Source organism: Bos grunniens, chromosome 1, assembly GCF_055505025.1.
Source record: "Bos grunniens cultivar Pamir isolate PY7600 chromosome 1, Bosgru_T2T1.0, whole genome shotgun sequence".
Taxonomy (NCBI): Eukaryota; Metazoa; Chordata; class Mammalia; order Artiodactyla; family Bovidae; genus Bos; species Bos grunniens.
Genome location: NC_141165.1, coordinates 21,904,860 through 21,928,320, shown reverse-complemented (window position 1 = coordinate 21,928,320; position 23,461 = coordinate 21,904,860). Strand labels below are relative to the sequence as shown.

The 23,461-nt window shown below is 46.7% G+C and overlaps 1 protein-coding gene across 1 annotated transcript in view; it reads right to left on the bottom strand.

The window, feature by feature from the left end:
* Positions 1-779: 779 nt before the first annotated feature.
* LOC147379106 (inhibitor of carbonic anhydrase-like) overlaps positions 780-23,461 on the bottom strand; it is a 43,502-nt gene continuing 20,820 nt past the window's right edge. Inside the window, exons 8-17 of the mRNA XM_086316055.1 lie at positions 22,154-22,325; positions 20,536-20,687; positions 18,509-18,599; positions 17,042-17,098; positions 14,535-14,690; positions 11,136-11,277; positions 4,614-4,678; positions 3,671-3,855; positions 1,815-2,001; positions 780-988 (exon numbers count right to left, since the gene is read on the bottom strand). Of these exons, the coding sequence (XP_086172181.1) occupies positions 954-988; positions 1,815-2,001; positions 3,671-3,855; positions 4,614-4,678; positions 11,136-11,277; positions 14,535-14,690; positions 17,042-17,098; positions 18,509-18,599; positions 20,536-20,687; positions 22,154-22,325 (1,242 nt within the window). The 3' untranslated portion in view covers positions 780-953. The remainder of the gene's footprint in view (positions 989-1,814; positions 2,002-3,670; positions 3,856-4,613; positions 4,679-11,135; positions 11,278-14,534; positions 14,691-17,041; positions 17,099-18,508; positions 18,600-20,535; positions 20,688-22,153; positions 22,326-23,461) is intronic.

The following is a 23,461-nucleotide window of genomic DNA, read 5'->3' as shown; positions in this document are numbered from 1 at the left end:
CTCTAGGCAAAGACTAAGGTCATCACTGTGCTCACCACTTTTCTTTGCCCTCTTTCAAGGATCATATAGTCCTGCACTATTATCGTCCAGTGTTTAAAAACATTTGTGCAACATATTTTTCCCCAGTTTTTTAGTTGTTTATGGAAGAGGAGCAAATTCTGTACTGGTTACTCTTTCACAGGCAGAAGCAGAGGTCCAAACACCAAACTGTACTTCACAGTATATAACTTGGGTTCCCATACAATGTTTATTCCACCATAGGCTGGAATCATGGTAATAACAGAAATGGTAAAATCTCTGACAAGAAACTCACTTAAGTAAATGTAAATCACACTTTCAGGAAATTGAGTGAGGAAGGATAGTAGGATTAGATTTTTACAGTAATTTTGATATTTTTCAATTAATCTGATCAGGAGTTTAATTCTACCTGAAATTATGAATTTTAAATACATGAGTATACCTTTAAAATGCACAAACTCATTCTTTCTTCTTTATTTTCATTATGTAAGTCCTGGATACTGCGCATACTGATGCTTTCTTTGCACACTTATAATCACCCCTCAAAGACTCCCTTCAGACAGATTTATTGCTTAAATTCAATTTAAGTGAGTTGACTCTTGGGTAAAATAATCAAAGAATAGACAGGGAAGTTGAGTTAGTCTTGCAGAGGTCTTTAAAATACATATAATTTAATAAATACTAAATTTTCACAAGCACAATTCTAGCATAAAGAAATCATTCTCTTGCCCTCCCCCTAAAAATCTGAGAACATTTCATGGTTTTCTGAGAAGACACAATAATTTTTATTCATTCCAACTTTCGCATCAGTTACAGTACACAATTATAAAGACAAGTGATGTTAACACAGACCCACCACGCAGACAAGTGAGGATGTGACCCCACTGTATTTTCAGGCTCTGAGCATCTCTGTGTTTGCCCACTTTGATCAGTTTTTAATTTCCATGAAATGTGCAGGCATCCAGAAGTTCTGTGAGCGGTAACATAAGAGAAAGATCGTCAGGTACTGCCTGGGCTTATTAAACACGATCCTTTTCCTATTTTCTAAAAATAAATGGTAGATAATAAATATTCTTTTTAAATTTCTCTCTCATCCCTCTAACTGATGTCAGTGCTATTCTTAAACATCTACATTTTCCTCTCCTGCTCTCCTCATCTTTAACACATGATATAATTTAACAAAAATTCAGGCATACTCCCAATAATTTGATTATCCCAGGTCTAATTTTATTTCTCCAACTTATTTCTTTTAGAGGTGGCTGTGCCATTTCTACAATACACAAAAATAGAGAGAAATGATATACTTAGTGCTACTTCCATGTATGTATATATGTAGAAATGGCCTACTTAGTGCTAATACTTTGTTTCTATTAAATTGTATAAAGTATTATCTATAGGTTTTACTTAAAATCTTTGCAAATTGGTCCTCTGTGAGTGGTATATGTGTCATTTCCAACCTTCTCCCTACACTGAAATGCTAACACACATTTTCATTCTAGTAGCCAAAGAAAACAGACAAGGACATGTAAACAAGTTCAATTTGCAAAAGATCTCTAGTTCTGCTGTACCCTCTATCTCCTTCAAACAATTTGGCCTTTTCAGGTAGTATCTTATACAGTTGCCTAATTGAGTTGCTTCCCTGGTAAGCCTGAATCTTCCTGCAGGGCCAGGAGCAAGCCCTCTGAATCTTTATGCTCCTATTGGTACTGGCCCAGGCTTGGCACAAGGTCATCTTTAAGACAAACATGTTTGCCTTGACGCACATGTAACTGCTCCTCGGTATTTATTCTACTCACCAGAGCGTAAGCAATGCTTCACATTAGCAATAGCCTGAAGATACTCTGGCCCTAAGTATTTTTGGTAAGTTGTTCTGTCCTGAAGGTTAGCCAGACATTCCGTGTCATCACTGAAGAGCAGGTCTTTGGCTGGGGATTTAAACAGCTGGAACATCATGTATTCAAACCCATTTCTTCCGAAGAGCTCCTGGGTCAGACAGACAGACAGAAAGTAAGTGACCAGCAGCCCGGGCCACGTGTTCTGCATCAGAAGCCCCAAGTCTGCTGGCCTGCTCGGCTCCAGCCCCTGGCAACCCTGGGACACAGCAACAGCTCAGGAGGCACTGGAACAAAATGGCAAAAAGTCCTCTGGGTTCAAAGGCAGGCCCTAGCTTTTCTCATCATGTGACTTAAGAAAATTCTTGACTGAGCTCAGTGACCTTCAGTTTGTACGTGTGCATACTCAGTCGTGTCTGACTCTTTGGGACCCCAGGGACTAGAGCCCACCAGGCTCCTCTGTCCATGAAATTTTTCAGGCAAGAATACTGGAGTGGGTTGCCATTTCCTTCTCCAGGGGATCTTCCCAACCCAGCAACCAAAACTGCATCTCTTGTGCCACAAATGGTTTCCCACTGCACCAAGGTGGAAACACCTGAACTTCAATTTACTCATTTGTAAATGGAGGTAATTACATTAGATACTGACATGATATATGCAAAAAGTGAGAGTGTTAGTCATTCACTCATGTCCAATTCTTTGCAACCCCATGGACTCCTCTGTCCATGGAATTCTCCAGGCAAAAACACTGGAGTGGGTAGCCATTCCCTTCTCCAAGGGATCTTCCTCACCCAGGGATCGAACCTGCATCCCCTGCATTGCAGCCAGATTCTTCACTATCTGATAAAGAATACAGGGAAGCCCAATGTATGTAAAGCAACTGCTAAATAAAAAGAGCCCCAAATTCACTGCTCTATTACTATCCCACCAACAACTGGTGGATGTTTTCAACTCTCTGAGTCATCTTTACATGTTTTCCTGTGACCAGATCCCTTGCTACCTTGCATCTTCTGTTCTCTGAACCTGACCCAGACACTGATCATTTCCATTGCTTCCTGCCTCTCCCCCCTACTTCCTTTGTCCACTTCCCTTGTAGTGGAGATGGCAGCTTACCCTGGATGGAACCATCCCTTCAAAAGCCCAAGTCGAAGAGCCTCTTGTGTTGCCAGCTGCCTCTGGGTCATCATCCTTTAACCAGGATGTGTCAACAGCATATGCTAAGATATAGATTACTCATTTGGGGCTCCTCCAGGAATAGGGTGCACTTGGGCAAAAGGCAGATGAGGCTTTGGGATCAAAAAAAAAAAAAAAAAAGATCATCTGATTCAGGCAGCCACTATCCCCTAGGGTCAGCCCTTTTTGGCTGCCTATAGAGGTTATGAGTTATCTGAATGTTCGACTTTCATGAAGCCCAAAATAGTGCTCAGCTTGCCCAGCTTCAAGAAACACAGTGAGATCCTCTTTTGGTCAGGCAGAGTAATCCCTGTTTCACCTTTCCAACATGTAGCCCTGCCTGGTGGGAAGGGCACCTGGGCTGACTCCCTTATTTCCAGGACAGAACAAGCCCAGGAGGTACCATGACTCTGCTCAGTCTCAGGGAGACACTTGAGATGCCCATGTGTCTGGACTCTTCCAGTCCACTGGGATACTCTAGACAGCCCCAGAGCAAGAAGTGAGCACAGCCACCAGCCTCCCACTTTCATCAGAGGCAGGCTCCACTGCCCAGGGAGAAAGAGTGTGCAACTGAACTGGGGTGTGTCTGTGCAGCTCTGCAAGTGAGCTGAGCATTCATGTGGGGGATGAGGACTGAATTCCCACACCTGTTGGTTGAAGAGCATTCTGCGGACAAAATCTGCCTTATCTTTCCTCGAGACCACAGCATGACTTGGGACTATGGCCAGGTGGCAGCTCTGAGCCTCAGTCACAGGCTTCCTAGAGCCATCAAGGCACAGCAGCTGGAAGTCCTCGGGTTTTAGATTCTTCGCCCAGGCTTCAGGGTTCTTTCCTGGAGAGAGAGAGAGAGGAGGTGGAGGGGTCACAGCTAATGACTTCAGTCAAGGCACCCTCACTGGGGGGTGTGACTGCCCACCAGTGCCTGGGAGAATGACAAAGGCACAAACAGAACAATAAAGCCTTTACAATAAAACGGAAGAGAAACATTCACAAACTCATAAATTCATTTGTCAGTCCTGTTAAAGGCAAAGATTTCCTCAACAGGCCTGAAAAGTGCTAGTCAAAAAACAGAAGATCGGCTGATTAAACTATATTAAAATGAAAACTATATTAAAATGAAGAATGTTCATCAAAAGACATCATTAAGAAAGCAGGGAATTCCCTGGTGGTTCAATGGTTAGGACTCCAGGCTTCTACTGCTGGGCGCAGGTTCAACTCCTGGTGGGGAACTAAGACCCCACAAGACTCACAGCATGGCCAAAAAAAAAAAAAGTTAAAGGCAAGTATTATCAAAGAGGGACAAGATATGTGCATTACATATAGCTGACAAAAACTTGTGTCCAGAAAATACAAAGAATGCATAAAAATCAAGACAGCCAGACATGCTTCTATGGACTGCGGCCTTTGTGTGTTTGTCGGTTGGGTTCAAGGCCAATGTGATAACCAACCCTGTCCAGTTTGAGCAGACATGAAGAATTTTTTCATTCCCTAAATAAAGAATGTTAGGACCAACATGACTGCCTGGGGAGTGATTTCCCAGGAAGGACTCTGAGTTTTCCTGAGGGAGGAAAGGGCAGTGCCAGTCCATACCGTCGGTGTTCTGCAGGACCGTGGGGTGCTTCACAAAGGCCACATCTCCCTTCTCAACCAGACACCTGCACAGAGAGAGCCAGGTCAGCAAGGAGGGCCCACAGAGGCGGGAGAGAGCCGCTCCAAGATGGAATCCCTGGGAGCTCCCACCCCCTCCCCCAGGCAACTGGGCACATCTTACTCCACACACACTGCTCTAACGCCTGCTGTCCCTGGTAACTTCAGAAGAAATGTCCTAGAAAAAGAAATCTGCTTATTTAGATTCCACTGTTAGATACCCGTTGCTTGCTTCCTTAAACAGTGATTGGTTTCTCCACGGGAGATGCTTGTGTTCTATTAACAGGGCTATCCAAAGATAATTCTCTGGCTGGATCAAAACTCATGTCAGAGATTAAAATCAGTGTGGAAGATGTGATTCTGAAGGAGCCTTGTCACACCTTATGTGTCTACACAGCCTTAACAAAAGTTAATGTGCATGTATCACGAGATATTTTTCATGCTTAATCTCCTGAAAAATGTTTCTCAGTGTTTGAGGTGCATGCTTTGGGAGAAACGTTGAGCACACTAAAAATAAGTTTTGTGACATTCACTCAGTTGGAAATTGATATTATTAATTTTTAGGAACACCTCTCCAGTTTTCTCTGTCCCATCATCAGGCCCCTCTATCCTTCACTAGAATCAGTTACTCCCAGAAATTTTCCTAAGCAATCTTGTCCTATTTCTTTGTCTTAACAACCTCCCCCCAATAATCCCAGGCTCATTCATGAGCCCAATCGTCTGTCTCAGGTGTGTCTGCACCTCAGCAGTGAGGTAGACAAGAGCTCCCCGATCCTTAACTTCACCTGGACATTCTGGCATCCCTTCTCCACTCTAGACCTGTGACTTTCCAAGAGTGGGCTGGACCAGCAGCATCAGCAACTCTGGTAATGGGTTATAAATGCACATTCTTGGGCCCTGGACTCACTGGCTCAGGAACTCTGGAGTGGGGTTCAGCCCTCTGGGTTTGAATAAGCCCTGTGGAAGTGTGCTCAAGTGAGTATGAGAGACCAGTGCCTGAGACAGTGTCCCTGCGACTCTTTGTGATCCCATGGACTGCAGCCCACCAGGCTCCTCTGTCCATGGGGATTCTCCAGGCAAGAATACTGGAATGGGTCACCAGCCCTCCTCCAGGGGATCTTCCCAACCCAGGGATCAAACCCAAGTTTCCCTCATTGCAGGCAGATTCTTTACTGTCTGAGCCACCAGGTAAGCCATTCTACAGAGCAGGGACCCCAAAATGTTCTCCCACTTCCTGTAAACCTCTGTCTCTCCATACACGCCTCCACAACACTTACACTCTGTCATGTACTCTGGCTTCACAGAAGAAATAAAGAGATCATCATGTGGGCTTCCTTTCAGCATCCTTCTGTTGAATCTGGCAGCCCTAGACTCTAGCACTCTCCTGCCCTCCAGGGACAAAGGAGGAGGGAAGGCCTCCCTCCAGCTAAAGTCTCCTCCCCAGGGGCTCTGCACCCCACCTCGACCCACACTCAGGCACTTTCCATGGCAGTCATCCTCTTTCCCCTCTATAACCCTCTTCACTGGTCTCTTTCCATCAGTATTTATGGTTTTTTGAAAAAATAAACAAACACTAAGCCTTGCCTTGACCCTACACTGCCCTTAGCAATGGGCCTCTCCCCTAAAGTCATCCAAACACCTAAGAGCGTCATAGCACCTACCATCAGCATTCCTGCACAGGACTCCCTGACCCCTGCCAGTCATCTTAGGGGACTGACTCACTATTGAATCTGCTCCCGCCTGGGTCACCAGAGCCCATTCATTGTACTTGTTTTATTTGATGTCCCAAGTCCATCCTTTCTCCAGTCATCTTTGTTTTAGACTAAACATAATATGTCTATGTATCTGTCTTGGAAGTCTTTTCTCTTTCACTGATTTGTCTTTCATCACATAAACCAGCCTGTATTGATCACAGTATTAAGTAGTACTGTAATGTGATTTTTAAATCTAAGAACACAAAATTCCCTTTGTGTAACATTGTTTTCTAATTCTTGGCTCTTATTTGGTCTACCAAGTGTTAATATTTTTTGAGTTCTGTCTAGGCCTCCCCATCCCCTTCAATCCACCTGGTCACACTGGAAGCAGCTAGGACTTTACAACACAACTTCAGGGCGTGAGTTGTGTGAGCAGGAAGATTCCCCCTGAACTGGGCTGACAATCACCCTCAATGCTGTGTTGAAGCTAGACTGTGGTGGGGGAGGGGGACAGGGGAGACACATGGATTTCTGTTAGGGGTTATAATCCGGGAAGAGATAATGGTGGTTTAGATCAAGGTGGTATCAGCAGAGATGGGTGATGAGGTCAGTTCTCGTTACCCTTTGCAGGTAGAGATAACATAATATGATGATACAGGGCCTCAGAGAAAGAGAGGAGACATGGTTAAGACACATCAAGACTTTGACTTTTTCCAAAAGGAAAAACAGAGTTGCCTTTAACTGAGATGGGGAAGACTGCAGGAGGTGCTGGTTTGGGTGGGAGTGTGTGAAATTCCAAAAGCTCAGTTTGGGACATTTAAACTTGACCTGGTGATTAGACATCCAAGTGGACATGCCCAGTAGGCAGTTAGGTGTATGAGTTTGGAGTTTCATCTGGTGTTTTGAAGAGATGTCTGAAGAGGAATGTAAATTTGGGGATTGTCAACATAGAACTACTATGGAGAAGGAGAAGTGGGCGTCAGAAGATGAGATGGTTGGATGGCATCATTGATGCAATGAACATGAACTTGGGCAAACTCCAGGAGATGGTGAAGAACAGAGGGGCCTGATATGCTATAGTCCATGGGGTTGCAAAGAGTTGGACATGACTGGGCGACTGAACAACAACAAGAACTAGATAAAACCACTAAAGTCTGAGCATTAAGAGACAAGACCAAGGCTGGAGCCCCGGGGCCTGCCAATACATAGGGGTCAGGGAATGAAGCAGAGCCAGCAAAGGGGCTGAGATGCAGTAACAGGAGAAGGAGGGAATCCAAGAAAGTGTGGTGTCCTGAAGCCAGAGAAGAAAATGTATCCAAGAGGAGGAAGAGATGGGTGGTGCCAGTGATCTGGGCTTTGGATTTATTTGCAACACAGAGGTCCCTGGAGATTTAAAAGGACAATTTCAGAAGTTCCCTGGTGGTCCACAGGCTAAGACTCCTTGCTCCCAATGCTGGGGCCCAGGTTTGACTCCTGATTATGGAACTAGATCTCACATGCCAGAACCAAGGGTTCACATGCTGCATCTAAGGATCCCACATGCCACAATGAAGACCCCATGCAGCCGGATAAATAGATTTTTTTAAAGTGTAGTTTCAGCTGTGTGGTGGAAGGTGGTGAAAGGTTGTTGCTGACCCACGAAAAGATGCCTGGATTCTTGGCCTCTGGAAGAGAATAATTCAATCTGGGGCCAGTGACAAGGCTTGATTGCTCAGAGCTTTTGTGCAATAGAGTTTTATTAAAGTATAAAAGGGATAGAGAAAGCTTCTGACATAGATATCAGAAGGGGGCAGAAAGAGTACCCCCTTGCTAGTGTTAGCAATGGCGGTATACACCTTTTAATTAGTTATTACAATAAATCAAAAGAATGTCTCAAGTTTGTGAAAATTTTACCAGACTTACTCTAGCAATTTATATTTTAGGATAACAAGATTAGAATTTGACAATAGAAAGATCCTCCGGACCCACTCCCATAATATACATTCTAAGATATCAGGATTAGTCAGAGGTATTCAGGAAGGAGAAACTGTCCTTCAGCCAGATATATTGTAGCTGTATAATCTCTAGTACAGAGTTTAAACTGAGTTGTGTAATTGACTGAGACTAGGGCTTCCCTGGTGGCTCAGAGGATAAGCGTTTGCCTGGAATGCGGGAGACCCAGGTTCGATCCCTGGGTCGGGAAGTTCCCCTGGAGAAGGAAATGGCAACCCACTCCAGTACTCTTGCCTGGAGAATCCCATGGAGGGAGGAGCCTGGTAGGCTATAGTCCATGGGGTTGCAAAGAGTTGGAAACGACTGAGTGACTTCACTTCACTTCAAGGAATGCAGAGGGAAAAAAACGTTTGTCCTTTTCTCCTCCTTGAAAATTCCAGACTCCCAATCTCCACTTTGAGAGCCTCAGACCCCTTTCTCCCCTTTGGGGACCCTGAACTTCTTATCAATCTGCCTAGGAATTGACTTTCTGTGGTGCATGGGGGTTAGTGGTGGGGGCTGGGTAGTGGCAGATATGGTGGGAATAATCTTGCCACTTGCCAACAATGAGGAAGAATGTCTTCTGTAGATAATTTAAATACAATAATGAAAACCAACTCCATTGGTTGGGGAGGGAGAGGTGAACAGTTTCTTGAACTAGGTTTGGGGGAGACTGAAAGGAGAGAAACTGAACTGGGCAAGGACATTAGAGTAACCTCCTTCAAGGACTTCTGTTGTAAAGAAGTGAGAAACAGGAGGTTGCTGCAGAGGACAGTGAGATCAAGAGAAGTTTGTCTTATTTCTTTATGTTTAGGATGAGAAAGAAGCAGCATGTTCGTGTGCTGCTGGAAGTAATTCTGTGGATAAAAAGATGTGAGGATACAGGAGGAAGAGGAGAGGCATGCTGGGCAACGCTCTTCAACAGGCTGCGGGGAGGCGATGCCAGCACAGGATCAGACTCAGCAGGAGTTGGCCTGCTCGTCCCCAGGAGGAGGAGTGGCAGCGTGCCCACTGGCATGGAGGTTAGCACACGCACAGATATGGCAGTGGCACACTGGTGTTTCTATCTGGATGACCTCAATTTTCTCAGGTGAAGGAGGAAACAAAAGTGTGATAGATGGAGGAAGAGACGCTGGATGACTGAGGAGAGGAAAGAGCATGGAATGGTCTTGTAAGAGAGTGGGATGGTAACGGACTAGCGACGGTCTGGCTCATTGGAACTGGCTTCTCATCACGTTACTCGGAGGCCAGTCAGCTTGGAGGCCCTGGCACCAAAGGGGAATGTTGGAGCCAACCCAGGTTGCAGTTCAGCCAGGAGTAGGTGACTGGCATTTGAGGATGTGCACAGGGGAATAATGAATAATTATCACGGTTGGCTACAGAACGTATGCTGTTGTCTGGAGGGGGAAAGGTTTATAGTGGGGGGTGAGAACAGGATCAGTGGATCTCAGGTCAGTAGGAATGCTGGAGACAGGAAGCTGGAAGCAGAGCCAAGGCAGGCAGGAGGCGGTGGGGAGAATGCGATGCCTAGAGCTAAGACTGTTCTTTGCATCCCCATCTTCACGATGGAACTCCCGAGGTTCTGGACAGAACTCGAGGTCTCTGTGACGCTATCATAATCATGCCAAAATGGGACCGTGGACCTTAATACCGATGCACATCCAGTGGAAGGAAAAGTTCAAATATTTTAGCCTCAGTTTAATGTTTTTCATATATTTATGTGGTAGGATCTGTGAAAATATGTAATTTATGTATGGTTTATGAAAGTGACAAAGCTTTGGAGAGGGAGGGACAAAGTAGTCTGGCCATGTGATGACTAGAAGCCTTCTTTATAGACGCTCCCACATTCCCCACACAGCCCCAACTCCATAGCAGCCTCGAGGACCCTCCATAGTTAGCATTAACTCTACCTCCTGAGCCAGATCTCCAAGGGCAGAACAGCCAGTGGCTGCAAGCCCAGCCTGCCCTCCCTGGGCCCACCTCCCAGTGCTCTCTCTGGGGCTTCTCTGGCTTCAGGCACAGCACGATTTGTCTAGCTTTGCCTTTGTCCTTGCTGTTCCTTCTTCCTGGATTATTCTTCTCCAGATTTTCTCAAGCCTGATTCCCTTTCAGTATTTAACCCTCAATATTTAACAGCCCCTCCATGACGCTGAGGCCTTCCCTGACCACTTTTTCTAAGATTAACCCCGAGTCACTGTCACATCACACCCCTCGGTCCCATGCCCCCATACACACACCCTATAGCACTTACCACAGTCAGGAAGTGATCGTCCTTTATGCGTTGTGTTACTCCCCCCATGAGACACAGGGGCCACGTGTCTTGCTGTTGCTCTAACCCACCCTACCTAGAACAGCGCCTGCACCTACTATGTGCTCAATAAATATTTATTGAATGAATGGAGGAGCCCAGGAATATGTGTTTTTAAATGTACTCATCAAACAGGTATAAAATGCATATATTCAGTGTCCTTCCTTTGATCTCAAACTGGGCTCTGGAAGATCCTGTGACTTGTCCACAGTCATATAGAAGGAAGGATCAAAAGCAGAAGTAGGGCTGTGACCTGTGCTTATCATTCTTGCCCCTCCCCAGGCGCCCTGAGTCCATCAGCTCTGCCCAAGAGTGCTCCAGGAAGGGACCGGACCTGAGTCCTCAGGGCCCCTGGGAATCTGCATTTCTGCTCTCCAGTCCTGGCCGCTTCTAAATGCAGCACCCAGATGGTGGGGTGCTGAGAAAGGAGAAAGGACAAGAGGTTCACTGGGTTGGTACCAAAGCAAAAGGCAGTGGGCAGATGCTACTTGCCTGAGCGCCCCACTGGAGCCGTAGTACTGCTCATGGCTGTTGGGAGCACACATGTGGGCTGGCTTGAAGCTGCCTCTGCACAGAGCGCAGAGGCTGGACTCCGGATCAGACCCAGGGGCACAGCTTTGACTGAAGAACTCATCTGCACAGGAGGACACCAGAGGTTAGCTTTCCCTGCCTGTGTTGGCAAGAAAGCCTCAAATTTTGTTGCTAAAATTGCCTGAGTGACATAAAGACACATTCAGGTGTTTAGTACCATATGATTAGAAATAAGCACCTATGAAATAGAAAAATAAAAATGGTTGCAGCTGGAGCAAAGTAAAAGGGACCTGGCTGAAGCTGGGACAAGGGTCTGTGAGATCACTGAAGTCCTGGCACAGGGCAGCAGGGGGAGGGATGGACACGGATTTAACTCTAGGAGAGTGGACGAAATTGGAAGTTTTGGTTGGTTGACCCTGTCCTGCACACTTTCCAATCTCTATTGCCCTTGTCCATCTTTACAAGATCTGCAGTTATGACTCGAAGGACAGGAAGGAGCCCAAGAGGCCCAACTGCCCAACCCTGTGCTGAGCCCCAGGGTACCACTATGATGAAACCACAGAAGCCCTGCCCTCCTGGAGCCCAAGTTCATGGGGTGACAGTCACAACTCAAGTAACTACAGCATGAATTAGCATTTCCCCATAACTGTATTTCCACATCATATTCTGGGAAAAAGAATATGGCTCCACAGCTACAAATAAAGGAGCCTGGTGCAGACCTAGGAGTCAGGGAGAGGTCTCAAGTGGAGAGATGAAGAATGAATAGGAGTTACTCTAGTGAAGGGCAAAGGATGAGCTTCCTAGACAGGGAGCAGCATCTGCAAGGGCTAGGGCAAGGGTTGGGGGATGGGGGCAGACAGCACAGAGAGCTTAATGGAGGCCCCCTGGGCCTGAACCACTCAGGGATCCAGTGAGTGAGAAGGGTCAGGGTCCAGACCACGTGTGACGGTCTACATCTTTGTGTACATTTTGTTTTTATTTGTAAAGAAATGGGGAGCCTCTGACAGGCTAGATAATGTTGGGCCAAGGGTCTAGCAGGGTGAGTCAAGACAGATGTGGGGTGCAGGCAGCAGGCTACTGCTGGAGTCCAGGGGACATGAGGGCAGCTTGGAGTCTCCCAAAGCAGAGGGAGGAGCTAGGTGGAGGGAGGACAGCTAAAATCTCAGGCTGGATGAGTATGCGGGGATGACAGGTTGGTTTCCAGCTGGAGCCAGGGTACAGACTGGGAGCCTCCAGCAAGCTGGGTGGCTCTGGGGCAGGACCAGGCTTGGTAGGGAGAATGCATTGTATTTTGTACAGGTTAGGTTTAATGCACTTTTCAAATACAAGATTAGATAATGTCAAACAGGCAGTTCAATATATGCAGGTTTGGAGGTCAAAGAGAAATCCACGCTAGGGACAAAACCTGACATTGTCAGCATATTGACCTAATCACAGTGACAGCAGCGAACCTTGATCTAGTGCTTGCTCTGGGCCTAGCTTTGCACGTATAATATTGGTTTAGATGGTCATCTAGGCTGTAGGCATAGATGTGAGTGCTTGGAGGTTGAGTTTAAAGTGGAAAAAGTTGCTTTAAGCAACTCAAACATTTATTAACCAGGTTGGGAAAGAGGGACTTTGTAGGGGTAAGAGAAAAAAGAAGCTAGTGTGTTTTCACAAAAAGCCAGGAGACTGTGGTTTAAGATGATTCAAAGAAAGTTCATGGAGGAACAGACTGGAGCCCATCCTTCCAACTGAGCAACACGGAGGTCCTGGTAGCCTTGACCAGAGTTCTCCCTGTGGAATGAGACAGGGGAGTCACCCACAGCAGGGAGTGCAGGGGTGAATGGCTCAGACCATGATTTTAAGAGGTCTAGCCATAAAGGTGGAGAAGGCGATGGCACCCCACTCCAGTACTCTTGCCTGGAAAATCCCATAGATGGAGGAGCCTGATGGGCTGCAGTCCATGGGGTCGTGAAGAGTTGGACACGACTGGGCAACTTCACTTTCACTTTTCACTTTCATGCATTGGAGAAGGAAATGGCAACCCACTCCAGTGTTCTTTCCTGGAGAATCCCAGGGATGGGGGAGCCTGGTGGGCTGCCGTCTATGGGGTCGCACAGAGTCGGACACGACTGAAGAGACTTAGCAGAAGCAGCAGCAGCAGCCATAAAGGCAGAAGGAGAAGGTTAGGAGCTAGAGGGGACGGTAGGGAGAGGGAAGATTTTTCAAGATGAAAGACGTTGGGTGACTTTACAGGTTGAGAGAAATTTGCATATACCAGAGGAAGAAATGGTAACTGAGGGTGCAGCTTTGGGTAAGGGGTCGAGGCAGGGACCGATAGCCACGTGGGTAGGAGGACTTGCTAAGCAGATGCAGCCAGCAGGGGCCCTGGGCTTTGTTGGTGAGGTATTGATGGGAACTGTCCTGATGGCTTCAAGTGTCTCTTGCAGAGGCAGACAAGATCATCTGCTCAGAAAGGGTGGTAGACAGGTGAGAGTGGCCTGGAGGTGTATGGACAACTAGGACACTAGGGTAGTTACTGGGAAGTGCGGGGAGTGGAGCAGAGGAACAGTAGGCGTGCTCATGAGCCTACAGTTGTCTGGGGTATGGGTGATGCTGAGGCCAGCGGCTGGAACATCTGCATGGAATGAGCTGCTGTGCCCTGTGACATCCTCCACCTGTGTTAAGCTGCTCAGGGGCAGAGCGCCAAGAGAGCAGGTGGTGGGGTTCCTGCAGGGCTGGGACTTGTCACACAGCTGGGGAAAGCAGGGGAGCAGGAGCCTTTTAGGTATTGGCTGAAATGACTAGTACAGAAATGTAAGAGAGATGAGCGGTGAAAGCTAAAGCACTCAAAGGGTGAAGCTGAAGCGTACTGGTGTGACGTGTTCAATTAAGAAGGCAGGTTCAGGTCTCTCATCTTCTGAGATGGCCCACACTCTGTGTAGGTGTATATCTCCCCAAATAAACCTTTTTCACACTTAAAGAAAGAGAGCAAGTTTAAACAGAAAAACAACACATGCACACTAGCACACACATTACACACGCACACCTACACCCCACTCTACACTCCACTCTCGTTTTGCCAACAGGCCTCTTCCATGAGGTCTAGCCATAAAGGCCGAAGGTCTAGCCATAAGCCATGAGCCAGCTTCCATGAGCCAGACGAAAGACATAAAGAGTGGTGTATTTCCCTGAGATCTGCTCTTTGAGCCAAACCACTTCCGCGGAAGCAAGATGGGAGGAGAAAGGGGGGTCCTGCTAAGAAGATGTGAAGCTTGCCCACATGTCTATCCAGCCCCTGTCCACCACCCACTTATGCCATTCGTTGAACTGAATTTCTCCCCTACATAGGCACACCGCCACTCAGAACACACTTACCCAATTTACATGACCCAGTCTGATTGTATAGGAAACCCATGGGGATGTTCCAGCCAGCAGAAGTGCCAACTGCAGTGTGGCAGGACTTCTTGCCTTGCAGAGAGTTCCAGGTTAGGTTGGCATCTGACTTCTTGACCACTGCCACAACGTAATAACCTTGCAACAGATACCAAGATGCAATTTCAGTACCTCCCAGGCCCTCCCTAAAATTTACTCCAGAGCCACTGCAGCTAACCTTCACCTGTCAGTCTCTCAGGGAGGGAGCACTGGGTGGAGCCACCTGTTTGAGTATTTCTGTTGAGTAGAAGTCCAAAAGAAAGTACTTTAATGACTTCCTTTTTAAAGTGAAGTCTCTGATTTTCTAGGTTTATAGTAATACCATTTTTTAATGATGACAATTTAATGTCTTCCTTTCCTCAATTTAAAAAAAAAAAACTCCTTTTCTTATTTTACTGAATTCACTCACAAAATAATGCCAAATGTATTTGGTGAGTGTGTGCATTCTTGTCTTGCTCCTGATTTTTACAGGAACGCCATTGACATTTGATGTAGTCTATCACAGTATTGGGACAGAATTGTGCTTGTTGAGTAAGACCTAAACTCCAAGGCTGTTTAGAGACTGAAATCATGGGTAATGTGGTTCACCACCCCCACTCCCACCCCCTCCCAACACACATGCACACACCTTTTCTTGCTGTTGTAGTTCAGATGTCTATATATTCAAGTTGGAAGTCAACATAGCATTGGAAGACCTCCCTCACCACTTACTAAACTGCCTCAGATAAGTCACTCAGCATCACCAGGATCCTAAATCTCTCATAAATGAAATGGTAACAGTAATACCCATTTGGGTACTAATACCTATTGAAGGAGATGAAATGTGTTAATACGATCATACTGTACATTAGGAATGGGAAGGGGAAGTTACATGGATAGGTTTCTGGCCATGTTGCTAGCAGCAGGAGCACTACTAGAGCCACTTTCTTGGTGAAGCAGATTCTCCTGCCTACCACACTGGGCTCTATGACACCATTCCAGTGGCCAAACACTGTTAAAGTACCTTTCTTTGAGCTGTAACAATTTCAACAAAATGGCATTAACTATTGTCATCTGGGGTGTGTGTGTGTGTGTGTGTGGCTTCGGGATTAACTCCTCTCCATCTCTACTCCAATCTAACCTTCTCCATCACCCTGAACTGTCTTCCAAGCATCCTCATTGATGAACATTTGTATATCACTGCAGTTCTTGGAAATTTCAATCACTCGTGAAGCAATTACAATTCTTTAGGACTTCATATATTTTATAATCAGAATGACTATATGCTGTTCCTTAGGTTTTGGGATACAGACTCAATTCAGCTAAGACTGTTAGCCAGGAAAGCAGGGAGGAAAGAGGGACAATATATCCCAGATTCTGCTCCCTTTGAAGGGGAGAACCTGTGGGGTGAGTGGCTTTGCACCCCGAAGCCTCTGCGGAGATAGGTGGTGCAGGGCCTCTGTGACCCCACACTTAATGCTGTGATGCTCCAAGCCCCCACACCTCCCCTAGCTCTATCTCATAAGAAATTCCAAACCAAGTAAGCACTTGGTTTCATCTCAAGATCCCCTATCACAATAGTTTTCCGAGTTGAATGCACATCAGAATTATTCTGAGGGCTTGCTGAAACACAGAGCAGCAGCCGCATCCTGCAGCTCAGCAGACCTGTGGTTGGACACAAGAAGGGTCATTGCTAATTTCTCAGGCAACACTGGTGCTGCTGGTCCAAACGCCACATGACATACACACTGCTCTAGCCAATGCCCTAGATTACCCAGGGCACCTCAGAAACAGATAAAGACCGTTTCTGCCCATGAGATGACACAGATGGCAAAACTTGTCACCTGGCCTCCTATTCTGAAGAGGAGGTTGACTCCTCTGCTATTCAAAGCCAGCCACTAAAAGCTAAGGGTTAATTTCCTTTCCCTCCTCCTCTTCTTCATTAGCAGCATCTATGACTCCCCTCTTCCTCCTCTGAGGCCTCCACGGGGCCCCAGAAATGTCAGGAATGGGCTCCTGTCCCTTGCAGAGATGGGTAGCAGCCTGTGACAGGGAGCACTGTGGTGGGTCAGGAAGGGCAGCAGGTTTCCAGTCATGCTGCCTTGAACAAGCCTAGGTGCGGCCACTCGCTGCCTGTGTGGCACTGGGCCAGTCACACAGTCCCTGCGCCTCACTTTCCCATCTGTGTGATGCACACAGCGACACCCACATTCTAGAGGACTGCTGAGCAGGAGCAGCGCAAGCAGGAGCCCTCTGTCCACTGGCACATGCTCCACAAACAGAAATTATTTCACAGCTCACGACAGATTTGCTCCTTCACAGTGAACTGTGGCAGGGTCATCTCTCTCTCTCTCTCTCTCTTTTTTTTAACAAGTCTAGTAACTTTGGTTTATTTGTAAGGCTTTCCTCAACCCCTCTCCCCCACAACAGGCCTTTACCTTTGAGCCCCAGTGTTACTGATTCTGACTCACCTTTCATAGGTGTGTTCACACACTTAGACCCAAGCTGCTCTTTGCCATCTTGAGACACTAAAAACAATTGAGGTACAGGTCGTTAAACTCTCACGTTACTCAAGTCATGATTTTCTGACTCTCAACAGTCAAGAACAAAATGAGGAGAAACGCTGACCAAGCAGTTTGTCATTGGCATCAACAAGCTGATTCCCTGCCATCCTATTTCACCTCCTCTCCCCTGACCTTTGCTATTTGAAATTAGGCTCCATCCCAGAATTAGCTCAACACTTGGGGAGCTACAGAGAAAGAAAATGAAATGCTCATTGAAGGGGGTGAGGGGGAAGCAGAAGCCATAAAAACCTTCACAGAGGCTTTTCACTTTGCCATGTGATTCTAGGCATCCTGACATTCTTCCCTTCAGAGCTTTGGGCTGTACAAGCAGTCACTACAGTCTTGTTAGGTTGTAAGGGAAGGGTCCAACCCACGGTTCAGAAAGACTGGTTACAGTCTGCATTCTACCCTGGACACCTCATTCAACCTCCCCAAGCCTCAGTTGTTATGGAGACACCACTGTTTACTTCAAAAAAAAAGTTGTTTTGTTTTGAAGGATAAAGTATGGTTTCTCACTGCCTAGCAACTTAGGGGTTTAACAAATGAACCAGCTTTATTTTTCCTGATAGATGGATCCCCACCAAGACCATGACCTGTAGCCCCAATCCTTAATGTTCTAACAGCTGGAGTGAGTTCATTTGGATTAGTAAACTCGGCAAAAGGATCTAGGCACCTGTGGCTCTTTCTTCCTTGAAGAGAATGGGGAGAGGATGGTTTTGACCTCCTTATATGTGACAGAATGTGTTTTCTTCTGTACTAAGCCGTGGAGCCAGTCAGCCAGTAGAACTGTCCACCTGAACTGGTGGGCAACTCTAACTCAAGGGCAATTTAATGAACCCTGTGGCCAGTTCTGTGCCATGGTCTCCAATATCACTCCTCCAGCAATAAAGGTGTTACTTTGATTTCTCTCCAAGTTTCATATATGTCTTAATTTGTTCTGACTCTGGGAAAATAGATGTTATCTACTAGTACTCTATGCTGGAGAAGGCAATGGCAACCCACTCTAGTACTCTTGCCTGGAAAGTCCCATGGATGGAGGAGCCTGATGGGCTGCAGTCCATAGGGTCGCTAAGAGTCGGACACAACTGAAGCGACTTCACTTTCACTTTTCACTTTCATGCATTGGAGAAGGAAATGGCAACCCACTCCAGTGTTCTTGCCTGGAGAATCCCAAGGATGGTGGAGCCTGGTGGGCTGCCATCTATGGGGTTGCACAGAGTTGGACACAACTGAAGCGACTTAGCAGCAGCAGCAGCAGTACTCTATGCTCCAAAAACAGCTATTGTTATCTCAACACTGAACTAAATTATTCTTTGCCTTTCTATGTCCATAGGCCAGAGGGAAGAAAACACAGAGACCCTCGCCTCCACTTACAGTAGTTCTCTGCCAGGACAGGCACCAGACCACACTTGCCCGCTGTGTAGATGAAGCCTCCATCCAAGCTCATGGCGTCAGCCTCTCCTTTCTGAAGTTAAGAAGTAAAACAGTAGCACAACAGTGAGGTTGTTATCCTGTCTCACCCTCAGAAGTTTGCATCTCATTGGCTTCACATCATGTGTCTTTGTGATAAACCAAATGGCGTGTATGACCCAAAGCTTCTGCCACATAAACCCAGGGTTTAGAAAACTGGACATGCCAGAGGTCCCAACCCAGATCATGCTCCCTAGACATCTCTGTGCCCTCCATGAGGCCCCATTCTTAGTGCAGGCCACACTCTCATCACATTTCCTTTGTGACCATTGTCACTCACTCAACAATCCACGTGGTCAGGCTTAGTGTATTTAATCTGTTTCTACAGGAGATGTTTTTTTCCATATGGCAGAGTTCAATTCTGTTCCTATAATCCCATTAGCACTCTAGTCTAATTAATAATTTATTAATAATTAACTTATGACTTTAATCAATGAACTTTTCCAACAACAAAGCCAAAAATGCGCACTTATATTTATAGATAAGGTAGTGAAGAAAAAACATACAGACACACGAACACTCTTTGCTCTTTCCCTACTAACTGCTCTTCTAGAAATCTACCTTAAAACAGTAGTAACTACAGAAGCAAAAGCTTACCTTACCATGTGCTGGGCCCTTTTCTAAACACTATAGAGATTTTCTCATGTACTCCCTCACAGAACCCAGTAAGGGGGGTACTATAATTCTCCCCCTTTTATACATTTTTTTAACTGAAGCAGAGAGAAGCTAAGTAGTTTATCCAATAGATGATCACTAAGATAAACTCAGGTGGTTTAATTTTCTTAGCCTCTGCTCATAACCACTATGGAATGTGTCAGCCTCTGGGACTGACTGTTCCAAAGGACACATCCCTAAATACTTTCTATGTACATTTTTTTTCATCCATCAAATGAGTGAAAAAAATCTATTTCATGGGCTTATCATGAGCATTAAATGAGTTAATACAAGTTAAGAGCTCATACACATGCATGGCACACAGTAAGTAATTTCAGATATATTCACCATCATTAATATTAAAGAGGCTTCCTCAAAAATACTGATGGGTATAGAACAAAAATATCCAATCACATATTATCTATAATAGACAAGGATTCAGAAATAATTCAAATATAGACATTTAGAATTGAGACATAAAAATTTGGTGATCTAATATGCAGCCGTTAAAAACATTCTAAATGAATATTTCATTACCTAAGAAAGCATGCCAATTGTGCTCAATAATTGAAATAATAACTATTAACATTTATTGACTGCTTATTACACGTTAGGCAATGTTACAAGCACTCAAATTCATTTAATCCTTATAATGGACAAATTCAGGGGACTATATCAATTGCAAGACCTTAATATTATGGGTTAGTCCCAGAGGGGTTTACCGCAATTATTATCTTTTGAAGAAAAAACTGTAGTGTTTTCTAAGTTTGTCAATTTTTCAGCCTTTTATTGATAATTTTTTTCCTAATCTCCAAAACTGAAATGTACAGTTATTAACAACATAACACCATCACTCAGAAATTATAATGAGTTTTGAGTTGTGAAGTTGTAAATGATATTATTTTTCATTTCTCTTCCAGCATGTAATAATTTTATCACGGGAAAAAAAAAAGTTTGCTTTCACAATCCACAGGGGCTCTGACCACAGGATATCACCCCACATCCTAGGCAGGACCCCTCAGAGCTCCCTGGGCTCCAGAGTTTAGCTGAAGATATGGGTCCTGGGCTGCTCTGTTTCTGCCCTGGCAGAGCTGAAGGGGGAGGTAGGGCCAGTGGGGTGGGGCTTCAGAGAGTGGGGCTGGGGGAGGCAGCATGTAACAGGCGTGTCTCAGCCTCACAGCTGATGGGAAGACACGGGGAAGGGGCCTCCAGCACCAAACGCACAGCAGCGCTGCATCCGAGTGGCCAAGGCAACTGCAGAGGCGAGGCCTCCTTACCGCGATGGCAGCAATGCAGTCCTCGGTGCTCTCCTCCACGGTGCACGCCAAGATGCCGCCGCTCAGCGCACTCCACCGGTTACACTTGACATGCTCATCATGGCCCACTGAGCACCACATCACCCTCTGGGGATCTTCTGCCTCTGGGATCGCTAGAGAAGAGCCAGGGATCCAAAAGAAGCCCCCAGATGGGAGAAGGATTCAGAGTGGCTGCCCAACCGGGCTCTTCCTGGCAGCGGCAGCATTGACGTGTCTCATGCCCATGTCACCACCTATTCCCGCGTATCACCTCCAGGAGAAATGGCCAACTTGGCTCCCAGACAAAGCAGTGAAGGCAGAGCAAGCCCCTCCTGACCTCCCTACTCAGACATCACCTCCCCAGGGGAAGCCTCTGCCAGCACGAGCCCAACTCCCGGCCTTCTGGGTTTTTTTTCCTCACAGGACAGAGATCTCCCATCCAGAGAGCATCCTCCAGTTGGAAGCCAGTGTCATTTGTTCTGGGCGGGTCTGCTTGTTCCACCCCCCATCCCCCCACACCTGCTTCTGCCACCAAGTATGTCCACATCAATCACAAGGGCTTTGGCAGATGTGCCATAAGTACTGAAAATAAATAAAATAAAAAGAAAGAAAGAAAGGAAAGAAGCATGGAGAGCCAAAGGAAAGCAAGTGCTGGATCAGGGCTTGCTGGATCAATGTGTGCTTAGTCGCTTCAGTCGTGTCCAACTCTCTGTGACCCTATGGACTATAGCCTGCCAGAATCCTCTGTCCATGGGATTCTTCAGGCAAGAATACTGGAGTGGGTCGCCATGCCCTCCTCCAGGGGATCTTCCCGACCCAGGGATCGAACACAAGTCTCTCATGTCTCCTGCACTGGCAGGCAGATTCTTTACCACTAGTGCCACCTGGGAAGTCCAAAACCCTCTGAAATTCTAGCTCCGATCCCGGTGGTGGCAGAGGCTATGTTCCCACTTCAGTTTAGGATGGGCTCTATTCCTTATCAAATAGACCCCCTGTGGGGTGGGGCAAGCCTGGCTAACACAAGGAGACAGGACTGTCGTTACTTAAATATGAAAGTCACTCAATCGTGTCTGACTCTTGGAGACCCCATGGACTGTACAGTCCATGGAATTCTCCAGCCCAGAATACTGGAGTGGGTAGCTTTCCCTTCTCCAAGGGATCTTCCCAACCCAGGGATCAAACCCAGGTCTCCCACATTGCAGGCAGATTCTTTACCAGCTGAGCCATAAGGGAAGCCCAACAATACTGGAGTGGGTAGCCTATCCCTTCTCCAGCAGATCTTCCCAATCCAGGAATCAAACTGGGGTCTCCTGCCTTGCAGGCATATTCTTTACCAACTGAGCTATGAGGGAGGCCCCCGTTAATACTTAAGTAGCCTGTAATCTGAAGGTCTTTCAAACCCTTTTGTGAACCCGAGGTTCAGGCCTTTTCCCAAGTTCAGCAGAACATCCCCACAAGAATCCAGCACAGTTGGCCCTCCCTTGGACCCTGCAGGCCAGTGTGGGTTGGGTGAGGTGGGGCTTGCAGGTCCCAGGAAAGCCTCCATGGCCCCGCCCTGCCCTATGCCCAAGCTCTCCAGGTCTTCCCAGGAGCTACACACCTCTCCCCAGATGCTGAATGACCGAAAAATATTCATATCCCAAGTATAGCTTGGCATCCATCTTAGGTGGGACTCTTAAAAACCCAATGGCAGAATCTGTAAATAGCAGGTCTTTCCCATGAGGAGAGTAGAAGAGCTGGAATTCTGCTGACTTGTCTTTTCCAAAGTGTTCCTGTTCAAAGGATAAAAGAAATAGTAAAGGAAGGAGGCTGGCAGAGAGAAACAAAGTAAAAACAAATCCCAAAATCAGGCGAATAGAAAGGGAGAGAAATATGAATGCCTGAGAGTGAAGACCATGGCAAGGCCCTCCAAAGTCCCTGTGGCTCACAGGATTCTCCAATCTTCTTCAGCAAACACTTCACTCAAATCCTAATTTGCCTGCCTTGTGTGGCTTCAGGGAAACTGCCAGGGGCTGCCTCTCAGGTCTGTACAAAGGGTAATGGTCACCACGGGTCAGGAAGCTTCCATCTCCTATGCTGTGTTTCCATGGGTGGGGCAGCCAGTGATGGTGACCTTGTTGCTGGACTTCATCCTGTGGGCTTCATCCTGGAGCGGGTGGTGATCCAGGACCATCTAGCCTGGGGGTCATGAGCCTTAGGTGCACCTGACGCCCCAGGCCTGCCGTGAAGGACTTCAAGCAGTCCTCTTTCTGGCCCTCCCAGAAAACCAAGAGCCCTTTGCTTGTGACCCCACTGACTGGCCCAAAGCTGTTCCTGATGGTAGCTGACAGTAGCAGCTCCCACATGCTCTTTGCAATGTCTGCTTTTTGCCTTTGCAATGGCTCTTCATATTGCCTTCTCTGGCAAACCCCACATCTCCTTGGAGTGTCCACAGCTTACTCTTGGGGCCCAGAAACCTTTCCAGATATACCCTGCAAATCACTCTCTTCAGAGTACACAGTTCATGCGTGCAAGGCTGTGCCCCATGGTGGTGATCCGTGTGTACAGTGTGCTCACTGTACCTTCCACAGTCATCTGTGAGTGATCCCATGGCAGGTCTGTGTCCAGTTCATCTCTGAATGCCTAGTGCTGAGCACAGGGCACTAACGGAGATGGGACAGGTGAGAGATGTGGGTGCGCTGGGAGGGAGGGCCTCTAGCACAAGACACAAAACGCTCAGAGTCAGAACCTGCTGCTGAGGGGTCCAGGCCAGTGGGATAAGAGAGGGGAGCAGCTCCTGGAGAAGGGGCCTCTGCACTGCAGCTTGAGGATCTCTATACAATCTAGAAGAATAAAATGGGGCAACAGTGGCCTTCTGCAGAGTCCTTGGCCCATGGTGTTGGTGATGCCAAGGGAGGGAGTTTTATGG